Consider the following 23,935-nt stretch of genomic DNA (forward strand, 5'->3'; position numbering starts at 1 on the left):
TATAATTTTAAAAAAAGGAAAAAAAAGTTAAACTTTCTTTACCCTTCCCCTCTTCTCTACCCCCTTACCCTTACCCTAGCTTACCCTTACACCCCTTTGCCCTTTCCCAGATTTTCCCACATTATGGAAGCACCAGGAACCCGCCGGGATTCGAACCCGGAACCCCAGCTCAACGGCCAGAGATACTAACCACTGAACTAAGTCACTTGTTAAAAGTTATCAATTACATTCACTTCTACTCTGCCGCAAATTAGAAATTTTGTGTTAGCAGTGAGCAAGGAAAACAAAACCTAAAAATAAAAATTAAAAAAAAAATTATTAACTAACAACATTTATAATAGCCCTAAATAAACCAGAGAGACCTATCCTCCATCTGGAAAGTACCTACCATTATATTTGCGAAAACTTAATTCAAAATTTTGATATTACTCGAGTATTAAACCGAAATTTTCATTACTTGCAATTATTCTTTGAGAAAAATAAACAAGGAAAAATTACAGAGCAATTCCCCTTAAATCTCCATTGTTAAAGGCGGGGATTTGCTCCCTACCTTTTTATCCAGCGATGAATTTATTTTTAAAAAGAATTTATACTGACGCACTAAACAACGGAGTAATAAGATGCAACTCCCAAAGGAAACTTATCAATTATCTGTCAAAACGAGAAAAAGAAGGAAATCCATTAACCCGGAAGGCGAACTGTCCATCAATCACAATGAAAGCCTATAATGGAACACTAATCAACCCAACCAGGGATAATTCCCCACAATCCCAATTAATCAAAATGTCAAATTTCCCCCAATTCCCCCGCAACACCATCCATCATTCAAACTACTTTCTGCCTGCTAACTACCAGCAACACTATTCATTGCTAACTGTTCATTCTCTCAACCTATTACAATTTCTCCGCGGATAGAAACTTGGAAATTATTTCAAACAACCTAAACAATTTCCTACAACTAAAATTTTACCTTTTGCATTATTTCAAACATTTTATTATGAATCCAGTATATCACTTCAGAATTAAAGTTGAGCCGCGCATTAACACTACATTCAACGGCCAGCCAGCTTATATTACTGAATACAGCATTGCCTTTTTTACAGATCGTGAAGCAATAATTAGTATTAACATGCAACAGGACAATATTGTCAACAATATTTATTCAATTTCTTTTATCCCCCTTACAGTGAATGAGACATCAGCCGTATGGCAAACAATTCTACAATGCATACAATCGGGAAATAATTATATTAATGTGAATTTCTATCTTAACTCAGAAGGAGAACCAGTTGCAGTAGAACCATCGCAACCAACCATTTCTGAAAGTCCCGACAGCCCTGACCCTACATCAGACCACAATTCAACTGAATTAAATTATATTCCAATTTCTCCCCCATCACCCATTCCATTCTCAGATGACTCCATGTAAATTTCCTCAAATATTTGCATTTCTATTCCATTAAAAATCTTATCTCATGTCTTATCCACCAACCCCAACTTTCACCACAATTGACCAATCAGAAGACACCATTCCTTACATCTCTCCAATTCCAACCCAATTTCCACTTTATGCTTACTTTCTTACTGATTTTCATATAAAACTTGCAGTCTTTTCTGAATACTTCATATTCCCCTGCAACACCTTATGCTTCTGGATTAACTTCTTGGATAATAATCAAGACAAAAAAATCACTTTGGAACCAGATCATCCAAATTTTCTTACCTTTTTGAATTTCTTACAAAACACCAAAGAAGAATTTTTAGAAGGCGAATTTGACCTGTAATTTTTTTTTAAACCATATTTACTTTTTCTTTCCCTGATATTTCCAAATCTCAAAACCTAGCAATTCTGAATTTTCTTAAAAATCATGACAAGCATTTGGGACCAAATCCGAAATTACGTCGGCCCAGAAGACATCGCCCCAAAATTACACACGAACCACAACATCAACGTTTGCGTGAAAGTAGGAATCCAATACAGGGAATGTTTTTTCAATGAATATGTCATATTACAAAATGGAACCATCGTGATCTGGGCACACTCCCATACAGGCCTTCTCACGAAAAAATGTTTTTTCTACACAACCTGGGAATACTACACCTACATTTACCACTTCATTACTTCATCCCAAGGTACCCAACTCACCCACCAATTCTGGGATTTTATTCAAATGGACAATGACGACCCCATTGAGTTTGACCCTGTTGGCATCCGTGTATTCACTTAGACTTGCATAAACTTCTTTAATTTTTTTATTATTCGAAATATCTTTTCTCTCATGAGTCGCAATTAATTTAATGTAGTACTTATTTTATAAACACCGCAAATTATTCAAATGTAACGCCTCCTCTTCTGATTTTTAATTTCTTACCAATTTATTTTTTTTACTTCTGACCAAAAAAAAATTACTCGTGAGTCATAACTCGTGAGCACAATGAGCAAGCACCCCTAACATAGCAAACTATTATTAACCACCCTATTCCCAACCATTATCAACAAAAATTAACATCCCACCTTGTTATCACTTCGAAGGGCACGCGATTGAAAGTCAAAATATTAATTGCTTACACTACATACGACTGTGCAAAATAACGACCCAAAAAACTCACGAAACATCATTTTTTTCCAAAAACACACCAAACTAACACAGACAGGACCCTTAACGATTGCCCCGTATCAACAAAAAATAATCCTTTCAAAATACGTTGAAAGGGCACGGGCTTGAAATAATAAAACCTCAAAAAAAAGTAAAAAAAAAAACCTGGCAGTATAGTTCCAACCCTAGAAAAAAAATGTAAATTAAAGTTGAACAACTCACTTATTCCTTTGAAGGATCCTTTGGAGGAAGAAACGAATACACAATATTCTCGTTATCGTTCGATTGCGTTTTCGTTTCCCGTTTCCCACCCCATTTTCTTCGATTACCTCGTTTGTTATTTGTTTTTAAAATTAGACCACTGTTAGCGAAACTTTGCACATGCTCAGTCACATCACTAGCACCACCAGTTGATACTTCTCTTTCTTTCGCCCAGTCTAACACTGCCTTTTTACTCTTATTTGATATTACAATTCTTTTTACCGCACCTTTACGCACATCATAAGCAAACGATCCCAAAGTCCGATCAACAACAACTTGGTTCGATTGACCACGCGCCTCCCAGCCCGTCACTAACGACAAACCTTTTGTAAAAGTTAAAACAGCATGCGCACACAACGAAGGCTGGCACAACACATTATCTTTCGTCGGAATGAAAAACCAAACATCCTTTCCCAAACCACTTTCACAAATCAGAAACAATTTCTCACCACACGGCGTTTTCGAAACACTATCATTACCCCCAATCTCAACATGTGCCGCCGTCCACCACTCATTCCATTGTACCATGGCATCTCTCCTTACACCAGTAAAACCATCAGGCAAAACACCACTCATCAAACCATCCACACAAAACGTCCAACCTATTGAATTACACAAACCAGCATACGACCCAACTTCTTGATACAACCTGCTATCACCACTCTCCAACTTTAATTCACTAACATAATTATACACATCGCTCTGATCTCTACAGCCACGGAACCCTTCTACTAAACTTTCTTGTAATCCCACAATTTCTTCGTTATTTACTGCCAATGGTACCTTTGGCCAACCATTCTCTCCAACCAGTCCCCCTCTACCTTCTATAATTAACTTATTCTTTAAGGAGTTCCAACTATTTATACCCCGCCCATCGACTGTTTCCACTTCTTTCCATCCGAGACTTATTAATTTTTTCCGATCGTAGTACTGATGTTTGAACTCGTTCATTTCGATTAGCAAATCTCGTCTGCCTCGTGTCGTTCTAAACACGATAATTCTGTTTAAAATTACAAAAAAAATTTAATGCTAGCCTATGAAATCCTAAATTGTTATAAGTAATTAACGAACCTTTTAGTGTCCATACTTTGATAAAATAGAATATCCCGTCTCTTCGTTATTACAATCGTTTTTGCAAAGCTTCGATAAAAGATCCAACAGTCGATGAATAACGCCGCTATTAAAGTTTGACCTCTTCGCAGTAAAAGTATTCTGAATAACTTTATCAATAGAGCAGTCAATCACACTGTTCTCAATTTACTTTCCTCCAAAACTTCCATTAGTGACTGTCAATTACTGCCATACCGAGGGAATTACTTGCGAAAACTCCATTAGTGACTGTCATTTACTGCCATGCCGAGGGATTTACTTCACTACTTTACTCCCCTCACAACGCGGAGCAAATGGAACTGCCACACGTGACAGATCACTACTACATTAATCTTCCTGGGAAAAATGCAAATGAACCCAGAAGAGGAACCAATCAACTACACCTAATAACTCGCATAAATCTCTGTTGATCCACATCAGTCAAAGTCACAAAACGCACTTCCCAAAAAATCAATTTTAAACTCAGTCATGCCTGTACTATTCGCAGCCGATCCCCCTCTTCCATTTAATTTGAATAACAGAATGGCACTGCTAACGAAAATTGTAGCATCGGACAACCCGATCTATTCGAGCTACTTTATCGTGGAGTACATCTGGCCAGGGCAACCACACAGCCTGGACCTAATTACACGGCGCGTGTTCGTCCTCAAGAGGAGCGAGGACGGACAAAAACTTCAAGAAGTTTGCAGGGGACGAACACGCGCCTTCAGGATGAACCTGACAAGAGCAACAAATCAATTCATCTAGTTATTTTTTTTACTGCACGAATCTATTTTTCTACAAAACTGCACGATTTTATTTTTCTACTGCATGAGTACTATGCCTGCCACGATCAACACGAACATCATTGAAAAACTTGGCAAAAATCGAGGACAGAAATTTTCAATTCCACCATCACCAATTGGACAAATATGGCTCCGATATGGCACGAAACTCACATCCACTTGACCAACGCGGAATGTAGTATTCCTTTCACAACATACAGCAGTCGCATTCCCCAGCTCAATTTGTTCACATACATCAGATGAGAAAACAAGCGGCCAAATAAGAGCAAACAGAAAGTAAACTTTCAGCATTTTGATCTGGAATACTCAATAAAAACTTAGAACAAACCACTATTGATGTTGCTTTCCATTTATACTTAATTAACCCAGTAAATCCCTTGACTTTGGCAATACCACTAATCAAGACCCACTTGGCACAACACACTAGGCAACCCTGTTTATAATCATAAGATTAAAGGTTCGAAACCCATCGCCTCCGCTTTTTCGGAAGAGCCGTAATATGACGATGCTAAATTTTGATTGGTTGAAAAAGACTTTTGTAAATTCATACAGCACGCATTTATCATCTTGAAATTCAGACAGACGATTCTGCTCAGTACAGTTCAGTTGCTTACTAAATTACTTGAATTGAAAACTTGTAGCAGAAAAAGAGCGTTTTTACCGAACCCGCGCTCCGAATAGCACTTAGCAAAAACTTGCAATTGAAAGCCTTTATTAGAAAGGATATTGCAACGATAACTCGTCTCCATACAATATAGCACTTGGCACTAGCACCTACACAGCCGCCTCTAAAAAGATAGAAAAGGTAGAAGCAATAAAACAGAAGAGAGTTATCATAGAAGTTTTAAGCAATGTTTTAGTCGTTTTTAGTTGTTCTTGATAGAAATTTTATGGGCAAATTGGTTATTACCATCAGGTATTCTCTGGAAGATGAATTAATTTACCTCATAGTCTGTATTTGTTGAGTCGTGTTTGTTGAATCCATTTATTCTTCCTCCCTTCCATGAAAGTGGAAGTAGAAGCTTTATACTAGCCCGCCTCTTTGAAGCCAGTTTTGCCGATTGATAATTTTGGCGCGTGATTTTGCAGCGAGATAAAAATGGCCAAGTCATTAGAATGCCCTCGAAAAAGGAATGTATGTTTGAAGAGACATTCGTTTTTGTTTTTTGATTTTGCGAGAAGTTATTGACATCCAAAGTTTTCAATTGCTTTTCATTTTGTCACCTTTCCTTTTTTTTAAATACACGCATGTATTCAAAGTAGATAAGTTGAGCATATAACCAGTTGAGCATATAGTCCCCCCCCACACACACACACACACACAGTAAGTGGAGTCGGAACAACTATTGATATAAATTTCAATAAGTATCACCGGTAATGTAAAAAAATTTTGTCATTTTCATTTTACTCATACCAAGATTCCTAAACCACAAAAAGTTGATGCCATTTTCAGAATGATGCATTTCTTTTGTATGAACTTTTGAGTCTGACAATTGACTGGTTTTGAGCAAACAGGGAAAAAAAGTTGATCTGAATTGCTTTCAAGTTGCGATACCCAGCAGTTTTCGTTGAAAATTTTATCCTCTTCGAATATGATCATCATAAATGATGGACTTTGGAGCGAAATTAAAGTTCAGACAAAATATTGGCTTTTTGAAACTTTTTTGTGTCTAAATCAACGTTCGGCACGCAGTTATCACTTCTTTACTTTTTAATTTGCTGATTAGAAGGCCACTTATCTGTTTTCTGAGAACAAAGTATTTGTTGATAGCGGCCTCAGCTTTGCAGCCGGCCATTATAGCGCTCCTATTACAATTCAAGGAATTTGAATTATATTGGGGCGCTGTTTTTTTTTAAGATGTGTTCACACATTTTTCAATGACTTTGATCTTTCAAAACGGGATAAACGGGTAAAGCCCAGCGGGCATTAAGTTTCATGAGAGGCCCAAAGTGGGCTTTAGTAGTCCTTCAAGTGCTTAGAGTGGTGCAGCTGCTGGGATGGCCTTAATTTAAGGTTAAAAGGTCATTTTTGGTGTTTTTGTGCTCAAAATGGTGCAATTTTTCATTTTTTTGTGATTTTTTTGAGTTTTTTTGTTTGCTTAGTCTTAGGTTGAAGTGTTTAAAAGTTGATGAAGGCCTTTTGCGAGACAAAATTACTTGTTATGACCATTTTATTAGCTATAAGTTTTGGTACTACAAACACGCAAAATGATACTAATTTTTTTGAAGTTTATTGAAAATTTTTCTCATATTTTTTAGTTTTTCCAGCTTCAAGGCCAGGGAACCTCCTCTAAGGTTTGATAATAGAGCACTGCATAGTTTATAGTTACAATGAATTGATTTTCAACATTTTAATGTCTCGAATTTTAGCCTTTTTTGATAAAATCTGCCATTTTTTTTAAGGTTTCCTAAAGTTTTTGTCAATTTTTGATATTTGTCCCTTCTCAAGTGCCAGAAAACCTATTCCACGGTCTGGTATAAAAATTACTGCGTGGTTGCTAGTTTTAGTGGATTTTTTTTAAAGAATTTAAGTTTTCGAATTTCAAAAATTTTTTGATAAGATTTGCAATTTCAAGTTTTTTTCAAAACATGTCTTTTATTCAATTTTTCTTGCCTCAGTAGCCAGGTAGCCTCATCCAGTGTGTGATATTACGTTACTAAATAGTTGCTATTGGGCAATCGAATTGTTGTCAACATTATAATAGAACGAAGTTATTTTATTGAAATTTGAAATTTTTTCTAAAATTTATTGCCTATCGATCTTTGAATTGTTTTCTATTATAACAAATACGTTATACGAGTATGAAATACTTCGAGTATGAAATTATTGCTTTTCTTACTCAAAGATTGATAGGCAATAATTTTTAGAAAAAAATTCAAATTTCAATAAAAACTTCGTTCTATTATAATGTTGAAAACAATTACCTGGCTAATTGGGGTACTGGATAGCCTCCACAGACTCAGAAATGATTCTGAAGATATTAATATCACAATTTTCAGCAACATTTCGTTAAAATTTGCGATTGATTTCATTTTAAATTTTTGGTCATTTTCGAGTTAATCGATCTTCAAGGGCCAATGAATTTCTTAAGGTCTTGCAGATATAATACTGGACCGATTTCAGAAACAAAAAATAGTTTTAGACAAATTGATTTGTGTTTTGGCATTGTTCAATTGATTTGCTGGTCAGGTAGAATACTTCTAATTTTTTCATTCAATTCTTTGAGTTGTTTTTCAGGACTTGTCCTCCTATTTTTTTTTTACTTCGTCGAATGAAAATTTTTCGCTTTTCCTCTTTTTGCCGCTTTTTCGACATTTTGCGTGAAAACTTTTAAACTTCTCTAGGCTAGTTTTACTCGTCTCTCATTCTGCTAATCGGTTTTTTAGACAGATGTTGCTCAGCAAAGCAATTCAAAATGAACAGAGTCAGTATCAAAAAACGAAATCAAAAATAGAAAAGGGTTAAAACCCATAAAGCCCGATTTTAGATGACCGTTACGCGAACTTTGTTCTTAGTTACCATCTCTAATTCTTATTGGTATTGATACTAGCCCCTCTGTGGTCTCACTACGAAACGAGAATATGTTCGGATCCAAAATGACATCAAAATAGTTCGCACTTTAAAATTATTTGTACAAAAATCATTCTTTCGCTATTTTTTTTCTTTTTTCAATCCCAATCTTGGTTATGGGAATCAACGGCGGCTATTTTCCGGCAATCTGCCGGGTATGTTTATCTTTTTGCGGGTAATTCTTTGAAAATTTTTGTCCGCTGAACTTCCTTTGCTATTCTGTTAATCTATATTCTCAGTTTTTAAAGAGCCTAATCTATCGAATATAACAATTGCTTGGTTTTTAGCACATTAATCAATATAGAACACAAATCTTTGTAGCTCCTCGATTTTATAAGCGATTAATAAAAATCCATTTATCTGATATTGTAAAAATTTTGATCATTCTTGTATATAATTTACCCCTATAACTCGTGGTTAAGCGTGATTTTTTGGGCAAAGATTGGGTCAGTGAGTTGTTAGTTTGAATTCTTCAATTGTTTGGATAAGCTATTAGAAGTTTACAGTTTTTAAGTTTGGACATTTTTCAATTTTTAAATTTATTTCAACAAATTTTTTGTTGATTGCCTGTCCCTGTAGGTTTAGAAACAGATTTTTAAAATTCGTCGCCTAAATTTAAGCTACAGATTTCTAATTGAAAGTTTCCATATAAAGATTCTTTGTTAAGAATTTAGAGTACTTTTTCAGCATAATTTTTATACTCTATCCTTCTTTGAAAAACAATTTTACATGTGGTTTGACATGGTACCCAATTGAGTCATACCTCTTCGTGTCCGTTATAGCAAAATTTGCATATGGCTAATCGTCGGAAGCTGCGCAAAAGGCAGCTTGTGTGGTCAATACGTATGAACGGTTGTCCGGAATATATATTAGCCGACGTAAAAATTAGCCGAAAAGTCAAGAGTAGGAACATTTGCACAATTAATTGCTGAGACAATTGAGGTCGGCGAAAATAAGCGGGACACGCTCATGCCTCAGCGGCCTATGGGATTTGATGTGAATCTATCACAACCGAACAAAATATCCCGAACGAACTTTTGTGCGTTCTCAAATATGGCTTGGGTAATGTCCTCTGTTCGGCTAATTTGCAATCGGCTAATTTTGCTGTCGGCCAATATTCAAGGCACCGTTTAAATGTAAGTGGACGTTGTATAGCAATTCTATCTTGTTCTCTATGGTGCTAGTGAAAATTGCAGACGTACCAAAATGTAGAAAACTTATTACTGGACAATCAGAATTGAGAAAACGTTAATACTGTTTCCTTATTGACTGATTGCTCGATAAACGCTCTATGTTTTAAACCAGGATATAGATGTTACCGTAAATTTGCTCAAGTCGCGTTAAGCCGAAAGAGAACGTTTTTTTTGGGTGGAACTGATCTCACGTTCGGTTGTGGTAGATTCATCTCAAGTCTCATGGGCCTCTGAGACATGGAAATGGTCAGCGAGACATCACCATTTTGTTCTATTACTTGCTTTGTTTTCCCTCTGTTTGAGATACTAGTTGCCACCATTAGCTCGTTTTGTTTGGTCTTATTCTAGTGTACTATTTTATTTCCTAAATTTAATAATACAAGCAATTTTTCGTAAAACCGTCAGCTAATATTTTGGCGTTATAAACCTCTCCTTATGGGTGAGCATAATCACAGAAAGTTGAGTAAGAACAGTTGAGTCGTGATTGGGTGAGTCGTCTCGACGAATTGAGACTTTCATATTCTTTCATAGGACTCCCCTTTTTGTGTGATCGAAGATATTGTCCTAAAGCAAAAAAAATTGCGTTTTTGAACTCGGGCAAGTTCAATTGAAGCAATAATTTACTCGATGTTGACCGATCCAGTCTCTCAAATACAATTTAGTGCGCCTACGATACAGTTTCTAACAAGAGTAAGGATGTGAGCTTACAAGGTCTCAACGCGGAACGCGCAAAGTCTCAAGCAGAACACTGATTGCATCAACTTTAAATGGAACAAACGGTATTCCTCCTTGAGTCCTGGTGTGCCCCTCCCCTGCAGCATTTACTTTGCGACCCTTAGAGGCGTGAATCAATCACGCTGTTAGGTGAGCTAGGGGTGTCACTCATGAAGGTAATCAACACACATGACACGAGAGCCTACATTCTCTACGAGCTATAGAAAGGATAACCAACCGCTTCATGTGGCTAACCTAGTTAAGACACTGTCAGCTTTAGCAGTGTCTACCAGAGGAACTTGCTGCACTGCGGGGCTGCTTCAATATTTATTTTCAGAACCGACCGCGAATCTTTAATTCCTGGTAGTAGCTTTATCCTTCTACCAAACGACAGGGAATAAAAGGCCTATTAATGTTCTTTTATCTACTCATTGATTAGGAGTTCAAATTTTCATTCAGCACATGCCAGCGCTGCTTCCGTGAATTTTTTTTGGGGGGAGGGGAATTTTTTTGGGACTGATTTTGCTCAAACCCTACTCGGTTCGCCACATACGTGTATGTATCTTACTAGGCCTATCCTATCAGCCCTATCATACTGGCAGTACTTTTCACTGTACCATAATTGTTGCAACAATGCCACTATATGCCTCCAGAGAAAAAAATTATCTAGCGCACGTTGTTCGGCATGCTTTCGAGTCATTTATCCCAAAGTATATCTGCGGAATTTAAACACCATATCTTACCTGATACTGGCCGACGACTACTTCGGCGTATCGTTGTCTGAACCGATCAGTTGCTTAACAGCAGAGGAAAATAAGATCTCGGTTGGTCACTACCTCTTTTCAACACATGCAGATATGAAAGTGTTACCGTTCTGACTAGGTACTAACTTTGGATGTTTTTCAATGAAGATCAGAGTGTAAGATCTTTATAGGTAAGATCATCTCCTCTTTCAGAAGAGGCAAACTAGCGAACTTTGATTGATTACCTCCATGTGGACACATGACATCTGCTCCGATGTTTCATCTGAACATGGCGTTTCTTATAGAACAGAATTATGAGACGGACTAATGTCGTTGTCTGCGTCCGCCTCTCCTGTATAGATGCAACTTCAATCTACATCGGTACCATTTTTTATTTGGACTTGTGACCATTTTTGATGGGAACTTTTTACCACAAAATGGTGCCCGAGGAGGATGTTTACTCTATCAGGTTCAGGTATATTGCCGCTTGGCACGACCGAAGTCCATCCAGTGTGACCCACGACGAGGTTACGGCGACATTAGATTCACTTCCGGCTTTCTACTCCATCCCCCTACTCTATCCCATGTAACAAGTCTCTTACCTCCGCTGCTTTAATTGCCAAAAATTGCTTTTCGTTCGCAAAAGTATCAGGCTGGATTGAAGAGCCGACGTCACAGTCACATCCAGAGCAGCAAGACGTGCTGTTTTTTAAACCGGATTTGGAAATTACTGAATGAAAACTGCTTTCGGAGGTAGTACAGCTTTCATTACTCAAAAACTAGCGGTTAATTGGTGAATATGCAGTTGCAATTCAGTTCTTAATATTTCTGTCGTGCCTTGATGGTGCCTCCTGTCTTCGACTCACAGTAGTCATGTAGTAAAGTTATTCAACAAGTTATCTGTTGGAAACCCCATATGATATTTCTTAGATTTTCAATCAATTTTCGCCCGGCGGTTCAAGTCTGTTTTGGCCATCGTTTGAATTTTCCAGTGGCAAAGGATAAATTAAGTTTGTTGCTCTCCTCGCTTGTTCTGGTTGATTATGAATTGAGAACTTTTCTGGAGTCTGGAAATAAATTTTTAATCGTTCCTTTGAAATTGAATCTTTTAACATAGTGGGAAAATGTGTTATAAAAAGTGTTGCCTTATAATTCTTTTTGGTTTTCTAAATGCTAGTCTTTGATTTTGAGTGAATTGTACTTTACGGGGAAAATAAGAGAGGCTTAATATAATAATTCGTTTTTGTTCATCGTGTTCAAGTATCAGTGATTAATCTTGTTTTGGAATTCAACGTTCTGATAGTTATGAAACGGCTGCTTGGAAAGTTTAGTTCCAGACAGAGGCCCGCAACGATCTTTCTGGTATGAGTACCTGTAACGTGTAAGATTTTTAAGTCTTGTCCTATGTTCTCAAACTTTTTGATCTTTTCTTTACAGAGGGCAATGAAGTCACGGTTGATATCAGCTTTCTTTCTAAGGAGAGCTTCAAATTTCAGCTCTCTCCCTGAAACGCACAGAATTCTAAGGGATACCTTAGCTGCTTTTACCAATGAACAACTTATTCCTAACGCACACAATTTCGACAAATTTGGTTTATTCCCGCGTGATCAAATTGAACAGTTAGGAAAATTGGGAATCCTATCCTTGAACATTCCGTCATCACTGGGTGGTGCCGAGTTTGACTACCTAGCTTACGCAATTGCTGTTGAAGAGATAAGTCGCGGATGCGCATCTACTGGGGTAATTGTTAGTGTGAACAACTCGCTTTATCTTGGACCAATTTTGAAGTTTGGAAGTGATAAACAAAAGGAAGACTTTATTACACCCTTCTGTGACGGAACAAGGCTGGGCTGCTTTGCTTTAAGTGAGCCAGGGAATGGAAGCGATGCAGGTGCGGCTTCTTGTACTGCTAAAGAAGAATCAGATTGTTTTGTACTTAATGGAACCAAAGCTTGGATCACGAACGGATACGAGGCGGAAGCTGCGATTGTTTTTGCAACCACTGACAAACAGGCAAAACACAAAGGTATCAGCGCCTTTATTGTTCCGAAACCCTTCGAGGGCCTCAGTTTGGGTAAAAAGGAGGACAAATTGGGAATCAGAGCTTCTTCAACTTGTAATTTAATCCTTGAAAATTGTCGAGTGCCCAAAGAAAATATTTTAGGTAACTTAGGCGAGGGTTTCAAAATTGCAATGTCAACTTTAGATTCAGGTAGGATTGGAATAGCCTCCCAGGCATTGGGTATTGCGCAGGCATCAATCGATTGTGCTGTTGACTATGCGTTGCAAAGAAAAAGTTTTGGTTCTCCGATCTCAAATTTACAATCAATTCAAATAAAATTAGCAGATATGGAAACTAGATTACAAAGTGCGAGGTTGTTGACGTGGCACGCTGCAACATTACAAAGTGAAGGTGAAATTTTTACAAAAGAAGCAGCTATGGCGAAATTGGCGGCATCGGAAGCTGCCACCTTTTGTTCACATCAGGCTATTCAAATTTTGGGAGGCATGGGTTATGTAACCGAAATGCCCGCGGAACGTCATTACAGAGACGCGAGAATTACAGAAATTTATGAAGGGACAAGTGAAATACAGAAGCTGGTTATTGCTGGAAATTTAATCAAAGAATATCAGTAGATTTACCTCATACAGAAATGTGCTAATTTTCATAAATTAAAACTTGATAGCTAAAATTTTTTGGATATTCGAAAGAGTATTAGGTTGTTAGCTACATTAACATCCAAAGCTTGAAGATAATTTTTGCTCAAAAACGGTTAAAGTCTTGTTTTAAAGGCTTTTGTAAAAGTAGTTAATGAAGTCTACTGCGACCTTAGTTTACTGCGACCTTGTTATTGAGTACTTCTTGTTCAGCGGTTTATGTATCAGACCAATAGTTGGAAAGCGCTTCCATGAATTTTTGACGACGTTTCAAGGCGAAATGATCACGTAGAGCAGCTAATTTTGTTCCTGCACAATAAATGGAATAGATAGCCTCTGTGACGCTGAAATCGTTAAAAACAATCGTAGGTTCCTCATAAACTTTGAGGCACATTATTTTTATTGCCCTCGAATAGGTCGAGGATTTTTTGGTCAATGTCAGTTCATAACAATCTCTTCCTCAAAAAGAACACTGCCTTTTATGTCTCTGATAACTAACCTCTCTCAAGATCGCTTTTGGTTTCTCCAAATGGGGAGAGCAATTTTAACTAAGGCAATATCACTCTCAAGGCAACATTTCGTAGGGCGCCGGCTTCAATTTTTTTTCAAAACTACTTGTACCAGGGGAACGATATTACAGGGCGTCTTTTTATTCTCCTAGTCATTTAGAAAGATTATAGTGGTGTACTATTTGATGAAAATATAAAGAGTAAAATTAGAATCGAACAAAAAAAATCGAAATTTTGCCCCTCCAACTGACACTACCATCGCCACAATCACCAGCAATTTTTTTGGCCTACTAGTTTTTGCTAAAGTTCCCTCAAAGTTCATGTAGGTCTTGTGAGTTTGAAGACGATGTATGTTTATAGGTATGTATTGTCGTCCTTTATTACATTTGTTCGGGGTACGGGAGTTTTGGTTAACTTCCTCTATCAGAATAGCTGTAATAGGAAAGCAAGATCTACAAGGCGGCTCGGTAATGTGCGATGGCACGTAAGGTTCCGACCCCGCCCATCCACAATTTTGGCATAATTGTCTACCAAATGAGGAACAGATAGAAAAACCCAAAAAATATTTGCGAATCCCAAAAAAGTCCAAGTCTTTTTCAAAAAATTCTGTATGAACGATAAGATAGCCTCCAAAGCAAATAACTCAGTGGAGTAAAAATTGATGCATTAGATTGCTGTAATATGTCAATATTAAGAAAGCGAGTCAAGACGAACAGCAAAATCAAACAACAACAACAACAACAAACATTAATTACATCAAAAAATTTATGTTCCTCTTAAAAACTAAATTTAATAAAAAAGTCAACATACCGTCAGATAAACCTAAAACTAAACAAAAATAACTTATAAATCACCAGACAACATATGCGACCAGTCCATAAAAAGGTTTGGTAACAATTATACAAAAAAGAACAAAAACAGTAAAGTAAAAAAATTAACTTCTTTTTTTGAAACAGTTAACTACAAAGTAATAAATACCATTATGAATCAATTAATATTACCACAAATTTACGATTACCACTGTTTCTATAGAAGGGCATTAGGACCTGTCCTTATTCATTTTTTAAAGCGGCTAAAAAGAACAACAAAAAAACAAACAAAATTTCAATTGAAACTTGCCAGAAAACGCTGTCAAAACCGTCAAGCCATATTTTGGCCCTCAAAATATATTCGATTGCGCCTTCCTCAAACAGCTATAATGTTTTACGTGGCCATTCATTAGTAAGACTAAGTAACAAGTAGACAAAAAAGCGAAGTGCTAAAGTAATACTTTTAATTTTTTTTTGCGAAACAAAATTACCTTCAATGTCATGAAAGGCATTAATTACAAAAAGAACTATTTAAATAGGGTCGTTTGTTCATGAAAAAGAAGCCCTCGAGACCTGCAATCTTCCAGAATATTTCTTGCATCTTCAAAAAGAACGTCAAATATGACAAAAATCAAATTTGCTTTTTTGTGAAAAACCGGTGTCGAAGCCAGTAAGGTCATAACAAATTCTTTAAAAAAAGATTTTGGGACACCAATCCATTTTATTCCCTTGACACCCATAATGTCATATTTGACCTGTAATTAACTAACGAGATTAGGTAACAAAAAGAAACATAAAAAGAACAAAATTGCGAAATTGAAAAGTTTTTTTTTTTATTTTGGAAAACGATTGTTTTCAAAGTCATGAAAGCCATCGGCTATCTACTAATATCAGAATATCGGTTCCTCTATTTTTCCATGAAAAGCCAATGAAAGCTATCACTATACAGGAAATTTCATACGACCGAAACGACAAAGTATAAATGACAGTTAGACAAAATTTAAAAATTCAATTGATTTCAAGAAAGAGGCTTCGAGGCCGTTAAAACGATGATGTATATCGTTCACGATTTTAATATGTGCCTTATTCTGAACGCTAATAATGTGACATGAGAACTGTGATAATGTGACAAAATTAGAAAACGTGAAAAACTGGCAAATATCAAAACAAACAAAAATCTGAAATCTTGTTGTATCAAAGCCAGAAATTAATAACTTCAGGCTAAAAACTGCAACCCAGAATAAATGCTAAATCAGTAGAAAGAAGAAGCATTCTTTCTTTGCTGAAACTAAGCTGGAAGTTGAACAGATTAAGAAAAAATAGAGGAAAAGTTAATTAAGCCATTATTTATTGAAAAGTCAATTATTTTTTAAAAAAAAAAGAAACGACCATAAACTTTCAAGAAAAAAACTAAATGCATTAGCTTTGAGCTGCTTAGTAAGCGAATTGGTTGGACCTATCACTCCTGAGCTTTGATTTGATGTTCTGTTCTTTATTATTAAAAAAAAGTCTCTTTTTAAAAAAAAGTCTTTTTTTTAAAAAAAAGACCGACTGATTACAACCCGATTTTTTGGATTGTAACAGTCCAAGAATGGCCTAAAACTATCCCTGCTAATGCTTATTGTCCGTTAGGAGCAATTGATTTTTCGAATGTTGTAGATATAGATAATTTGTTAGTTGAAAACTCAAAATAAATTCTGCATTTTTGATAATCAACGAGTGAAGTTAGCAAAAAAGGCAAAGTTTTAACTACAGAGCCTTCTCAGCGGACTCTGAAGTAGAAATAGCCCCCCTCTGAGTCTACAAAGATTGTATGAGTGTTGTTTGGGGGTGTACTGTCGGCAAATTTAATCAAAGTGGACTAAAGTAGCTTATTTTCTCCTGTTTTTGATGAAAAAAGGCTAAATTTTGAAATGTTTATCCAGATTTTTTGACCAAAAAAATTAAATTAAAACAATCAACAATGCTTGTTTGTCTTAAAAAATAAAATAAACAATACTATTCTTAAAAATTAAAGCAAATTTTAGCAAAACTGACGAAAATTTAGGCAAAAATTCCGGAAAATATGAATAAAAACAACGTGAATTCACTCTACTTTTCTCAGAAGTTTGAACCTCGATAACTGACTGTAGAAAACGAAAAATAAAAAAATCTTTTTAATTCCATATTCTACGCTGGACGAGCTTTCTAATGATACCAGTCTCAACTCTCTACGATGGATATATCGATCGGCGAAAATTCACGGAACAAAAAAAAACCCATTTGAGTATATAGTTCCTCCCCCCTCAAGAGGGTCGGAACAAAAAGGACAGTTAAATTACCATCTGAGTTACAGAGAACATACAAAAGTATGAAGTAATCAAAAGAGCATTTACAGTAAACAAGGCGGCTCGGTAATTTGCGTTCGCACATTAAGTTCCGACCCCGCTCATCTACTTTATTCACTTAATTGTCTACCAAATGAGGAAGAGATAAAAAAATTAACATATCAACATATCGTTCAACAAACTGCTAAAAATAAAAACAACCTACTCTAGAGGGCCTATGAGACCTGTGGCTACAATAATATGACTACCCGAAAAGATGGCAATAAAAATCAAATAGTTACAAATATTAATTACGACCAAAACTCCTTGTCCACTTTTTGAAAACAACTAATAACCAAATCAATATGGTATCAGATAAAATTTATGCTAAGAGGATTAACCGGTACTTTTTTGGAGCAAAATATGGGACTTTTCCTCAATGCGACTTGGCAACAAGTTGACTAGAAATGAGAAAAAGGAGCAAAGTTTATTAAAAGATTGCTTTTTTTAAAAAAGAATTAAATTCGAACTGATCAGAAACATTACGCAACAAATGAAATCATTGAGAGAGTCTTTTAAACCTCAATAGAGAGCGACTGAGGCCTTTCATCATCCAGGATATGTCATCCGACTACAAAACGAACGACAAAAACAGGCAAAAAATTTGCACAAAAAATTATGCACGAAAACGATGTCCCCCCAATCAAATAAATATTAAGCTGATCACTAAAAATAATAAAAATCTTCGTTTGCATTTTTTTCAGGTGACAACAATTGTAAATCAAATGACGCCCATTATTGTGATACTGTGAAAAGAAAACAAAAACCCACAAAAATGGGGCAAATATACAAAAATCTCGAAAATTGGTTTTACGAAAAGTGGTTGATCCAAGAGGAAAGACCATTTGAGGAAAATAAAACCTTTATGAAGAGCACACTGTCTTTCAATAGATAAATGATGTGAATTGTATATGGAGATGCTTAGGTACAATTTAACAGAAATAAAATTGGCAGATCTCAAAAATCTATCACTTTTTTTTATTAAATCAATTATTTTCAAAATTCATAGCCAACAAAAGCTTTCGACTAAAAGAGTAGACAGTTTGTCTTGCAACTACTCCAAAAACTAATTGTGACTGTTATTAATGAGACTAAATCATAAGACTATAAAATAACATTAAATACAAGCTGAACTAATAAGTTTCAAAAACAACTTTACGAAACCACAGTTTTGAAGCTATTAAATTTATAAGATAATAACCGCGAGATTATAATATCTTCATTCGCGTCTCCTTTGATCATCATAACATCTTTTTGTAAAACGACTATCACAAAATGACAACAAAAAGAACCACAAAAACTGAAAAGTATCTGAACTGAAAAGTATCTGAAAAGGTCTGCTGAAACAAATTGTCTAAGCCCTGAAGACATCATTTAAAACGTTTAAGCCACAGACATACTATCGTTTGATTCAACAAAACAGTAAAAAGAGCTCTAAACAATGAGGCTAATTTACAAAAATGATACAATATAGTAAAATACGAAGAAAAAAAACGCAAACCAGAACAAAAAGTGATAAGTTGAAGAATACTCTTTTTTTTAGAAATTTAATTCGAAAGTCAAAATAACCATTAGAAATCTAACGATATCAAATATTAAGTTCATGTTTTTATCTATAGTTGGCCACTGAGACCTTTAATTACACAATATTTGGCATATGACAACAAAAATTAACAACAAATAAAGGGCAAAAATAAAAAACTCTACCAATTTCTGCAAGAGAACGGTGTCGCAACCCTTCAAACCATATGCTATGAAAACAAAAAACATGTTCAGTTTCAAATGTTGTAATGCTTTTTTCAGTTAAAATTTTAAATAATGTGACAATTTAAAGAAAAAAACAACAGAAAAATGGGCAATTATTCACAAAAATCAGAAAGTTTTGAATAAAAACTCGTAGTACCAAAAGCAAGAAAACCTTCTGTTAAAACAATCGGCCACAAAATTAGTTTTTATTCTTTAAGGAGGTAAGGGTGACCTGTACTTACTGAGAATAAGCAAAATGTTGACTAAAATAATACAAAAAACTGACAAGTTCAAAAAATCACAGAAATTTCCTTAAAAGAAATACTTTCAATAACACAGACATTAGGTAACAACCGAATGAATAGAAAAGGTTCACCTGCACCTCTTGAGGAAGAATTTTAGATCATGGAGTGGTTAAACTGAAAAATCACACTGCCAAAAGAATAACAATTGAAGGCGAAAGACAAGAGTTCAGTTAAATTTTAATAAAACTCTTCCTCAAAGCCATAAAACCCTTTGGTTCTCTGAAAACAAACTGTATCTACATTCAGCCTCAAATTTACGTAAATTGTGGCTGTCATTAACGGAGCCGTGAATAAAAAATATTGTCAGTAATTAACATTAAAAAAACAAAAGCAAAATATTTTGAAAAAAGGCAGCATCAAAATAAAAACCAAAAAGTCTCTGATTCTAAGAATCCTTGATATTATCGAACCTCGCCCTGATTCTGTCGCGCGCCCAGCAAACCGACCAAGTTATCCAAATGTTTGCGACTTAGACCAATTGTTGAGTGGAGTTCTTCAAATATTAAAAAAACAACTATGCATTTTGTTTAATTATCTAGCTAAATCTGCAAAAAACGGCAAAGTTTTAAATCCAGAAGACTGTCATACGTAGCCTAATTGCAACTAGCGTTCTATTTGAGATTAGGGAGTCTTTGTTGAGGTTTCTAGGTCACTAAGTCTGGCAAATTTTAACAAAGTGGACCAAAAAAGCATGTTTTGTGCCATTTTGATGAAAAGTTCGAATTTTGAAAATATTATCAAAAATTTTAGCGAAAAAGCTTCAATCAAACAATTTAGCAACGCTCTTATTGGTGTCTTTAACGGTAACAACTACAATCTGCCTTTAAAAATTTGAACTTATTTTGAATTATATTAGCGAAATTGTGCCAAATTTTAGCAAAAATTACTGAAAATGTGAACAAAAATAGTCGAATGTTCACAAAACTTTAAACCTCGATAACTCCCTGTAACAAACGAATATCGAAAAATCTTTTTAATTCCGTATTCTACGCTGGACGGGCTTTTTAATGATACCACTCACAATTCTCTACGATTAATATATCGATCGGCCAAAATTGACTGAACAAAAAAAAAACCCAGTTGCGTATATACTTCCTCCTCCCCACTAAAGTGGGGGTCGGAACAACGAGGAAGCTCCTTAATGTGCGTTAGCAAATGAAGTTCCGACCCGAGCTGATCTACATTTTTGACTTAATTGGCAACAAAATGAGGAGATAACAAAAAAATAGATGTTTGAGTTTTAAAAAATCGTTTCACACCCAAACTACTAATTGAATTACATAATGCCATGCCTCATTACAGCTCTCACAAGATCTACCAATAAAAAGACTCCGGGAAAAAATAAGCAAAACAAAAAAATTAACGGCAAAATCACAATATCTAAATGTAAAAGCACCTAATAAACAACGTCAAAATGCAATCAGATAAAACCTTAACTGCAAGGTTAAGGTTTTACTATGCAGCAGATGGGACTTTTCCTCAATGAGACCTGGTATCAAGTAAAAAGAAAAAATAAAGAGGCGAAATTCAAAAATCTATCATCATTTTTTAAACCAAATAATTTCAAATATCTTAAAAATCATTAGATTTTAACTAAATAAATCTCGATAAATTTACTATAAAGTCATTACGAAACTGATAGGACCTGTCTCTGGTTAGACCAAGTCATAGAAACGGACTAAAGATGCAGAAAAGCTCAAGAAATTACAAACAATCTGCGAAAAAAAACTATTGAGGCCATTAAAATCTGGCTATTATCTAAATATTTTTTATTTCAATTGTTATCTGTACTAATAGAGCTAAAATTATGCTGAACGACTAAACAAGTTCACTGGGGCCTCGTATGAAAATATTTGGGCTGTTTTTACTCAAATGTTGCAAATGAAGAGAATAAACACAAATATTGACCACTCACAAAACATTTATGAAAACGCATATTTCCCTTACACATAAGGTATGACATATCAATAGAAATTTTAATTTTTGAGTTACAAAGAGTTAGAGGGGGCCTCTCAATGATGAGAATTAGTTACAATTTGGCGAAAAGAATAACAAGAACTATGCAAAGAACAATACAAGCAACAAAAAACGAAATAAAAAAAAATTGAAAAGGAATAATATCATAAATTTGAGACTATTCGCTATGAACTGACTGCATAAAGTAATATTATTCATGCAGTCCTCAATTAGAGGCTTATGAGACCTCCAAGCATTTTACGACTACATAATGAATACAAGAACAGCAAATTCTAAAAAAAATGAGGCAAGTGTCGAAGCCATTGAAAAATGAACTTTTCTGTACAAACGTTTCTATTTGTTCTAAATATGAACAAATATTTCAACACCACGAAATCTTTGGGGAATTCTGTAGTTTCAACGACATTAATTTCAATAGCTTTCAACGGAAGTCAATAAATACGCTATGCTATGCCTCGATGGGACGAAAATGCTGTTTGTCGTTGACCAGTTATCAGTAGGACATCAGAATAAGTCTTATGACAATGAAAACAATAACAAATACTCAAAAAACAAAAGTTCATTAGAAAAGCGCGAGAAAAAAGTGTCGAAGCCATTTAATACACAAGCTTTTCTCTTAGAATTTTATCCCTGATTCTGTTAACGTCTTCTCGTGAGCCAATGGGAACTTAATTATTCGGATAATGTGATAAGATTCCAAAAGGTAGAAAAGATAGAACATCTAAGCAGATTATTTTTGGATGCAGTAGAAAAGTTGGGGGTCCTGACAGTATTGAGACTGACTTTGTGTTCGCCAAAAATAGTTTAAGATTGGATAACGTTCAAAAAAAATGTTCGAAAAATTACTTTTTGAGGTCTTAACAGCCATTAGCTGTCCGCTCAAAGCGCTGTATAGGTTCAAATAAAGCTCAATAGGAAGACTATTGCACTTTTAGTCAACGTGTCTATGGCTTAGGACTTCAAAAATTCAGTAAATTCAGTAAATCTCAAAGAAAATCCAAATTCATAAAAAATTGCGAACACTCAGTTGAAGCCAAAAAAAATATGAGCCACTCCTTGAAAGCTAAATTTCTGTTCATTGGGCATCAATGGAATGTAAATGAGCTTTTGTCCTTGATGGAACCTTGATATGAAAGGTGACTATTCTCTTAGTGACTTAAAAAACAAAAAATTATAAAAGTTTTTTAAAAAAAAACAGCTCAAATAGAAATGGCATTTTTTAATGCAATTTGTAGCGTGAAAAGTAGTTTTGAATTAAATTTTTTTATAGAAAAAATAATTAATTCGAACAAAAATTACGCTAAAAGTGAACAAAAGTGAACCAAATATCCAGTGTTGACACGAAATTTTAACCTCGATAACTCCACGAAAAAAAAAACGAAATTCAAATAAATCTTTTTAATTTCTAATTCTACGCTGGACGAGCTTTTTAATAATACCACTCACGAAAAATATGTCGGTCGGCCAAAACTGTCAACAAAAAACCACATTTGAGTATATAGTTCCTCCCCCTACAAGTGGGGTCGGAACAAGTAGTAAATAGTTAGCAGACAAGGTGAATGACACAATTATATTGATATAATAATGAATAAGTAAGTACTCATACCATCCGAGGTTCGAGAGCAACCTATTCACAACATTTCACGGCTGAAAAAAATTTAGTGGACATGAAATGATTTAAATTTAGACAGAGACTTGATTTACATAAATAATCGTAATAGAGTACGAAATTTTTTTTTCGTGAGTATCAACGGGTTACTGGGGGTATGAAGATGAGTGTCTATAAAGAGGAGAAAGTACCATCCAAAGTTAGGTTTTGCTCAATGTCTCACACAGCGTTCTCTAGAACCTGAGCCTCTTGAAGCATTCAGCAGCGTTCTGTTGGAAATTTGCTTTTGAGGGTCCCGGGTTGTTTTGCGACTTTTCTGGTGATGCGATGGTTGCGTTTAAATTATCGATTGCCTTCTGGATGGTTCAATTAGTTCTTGCGTTCGATGGGGTTGGCGGATTGTAAGTGTCCTCTAGATGAACTTGATAAAAAGCGTACCCTTCTTTCATTTCCTTTTTTTTTCTGTATGATTAGCGAATACGATTTGCGGTTGTAGCTTGAAATCGACGACGAATTGTTAAAGTCGTAAAAAGCTGTTTGCTTTATATTTCTTCCAATGGTTCATGAGATCACCCATGAGGTGTAGGCTTGAACAGCAATGTGTTTGCGTTGTTTCTCGTTGAACAAGAAGGTTGGTCAAAATTTGCAATTGAGGAAGTATAAACCAACTAAAGCTAAAATTTTAGAAATAGTGAAATTTTTATGATAGTCGCTGGTCAAGTTATATCAAGCTGCTTACGTACAAAAATCGGAATACTCACCTATTCTAATCATAAAACAACAAGAATTTGAGCTCAAAACCCTGAAAAATTTGGCAAGCAAAAATTTGACGAAGCGTTATCTTACTGTTACATTTTTCACGCACAATTCGTTTTTTATTTTCAAATAGTTTGAAAGATTATTTTACGCTATAGATCTTCCCACAATCTTCTAGTTGAGCTTACTCCAGCACTTCTCGTTACACGAAAAACAAATGAAGAAA

At 35.3% G+C, this 23,935-nt stretch overlaps 2 protein-coding genes across 13 annotated transcripts in view; one reads left to right on the forward strand and one right to left on the reverse strand.

The window, feature by feature from the left end:
- LOC142342119 (cilia- and flagella-associated protein 46-like) overlaps positions 1 to 23,935 on the reverse strand; it is a 754,419-nt gene that overhangs the window by 696,423 nt on the left and 34,061 nt on the right. The window lies entirely within an intron of this gene.
- Positions 12,416 to 13,667, forward strand: LOC142351118 (short-chain specific acyl-CoA dehydrogenase, mitochondrial-like). The gene has a single exon (XM_075403213.1). The coding sequence runs from the start codon at positions 12,418 to 12,420 to the stop codon at positions 13,609 to 13,611; it is 1,194 nt and encodes a 397-aa protein (XP_075259328.1). The 5' UTR covers positions 12,416 to 12,417; the 3' UTR covers positions 13,612 to 13,667.

Source organism: Convolutriloba macropyga, chromosome 1 (assembly GCF_964194025.1).
Source record: "Convolutriloba macropyga chromosome 1, txConMacr16.3, whole genome shotgun sequence".
Lineage (NCBI taxonomy): Eukaryota > Metazoa > Xenacoelomorpha > Acoela > Convolutidae > Convolutriloba > Convolutriloba macropyga.

Bases quoted from the DNA above. Each gene is read 5' to 3' on its own strand.
- LOC142351118 (XM_075403213.1), top strand. From the start codon at position 12,418: ATGAAGTCACGGTTGATATCAGCTTTCTTTCTAAGGAGAGCTTCAAAT.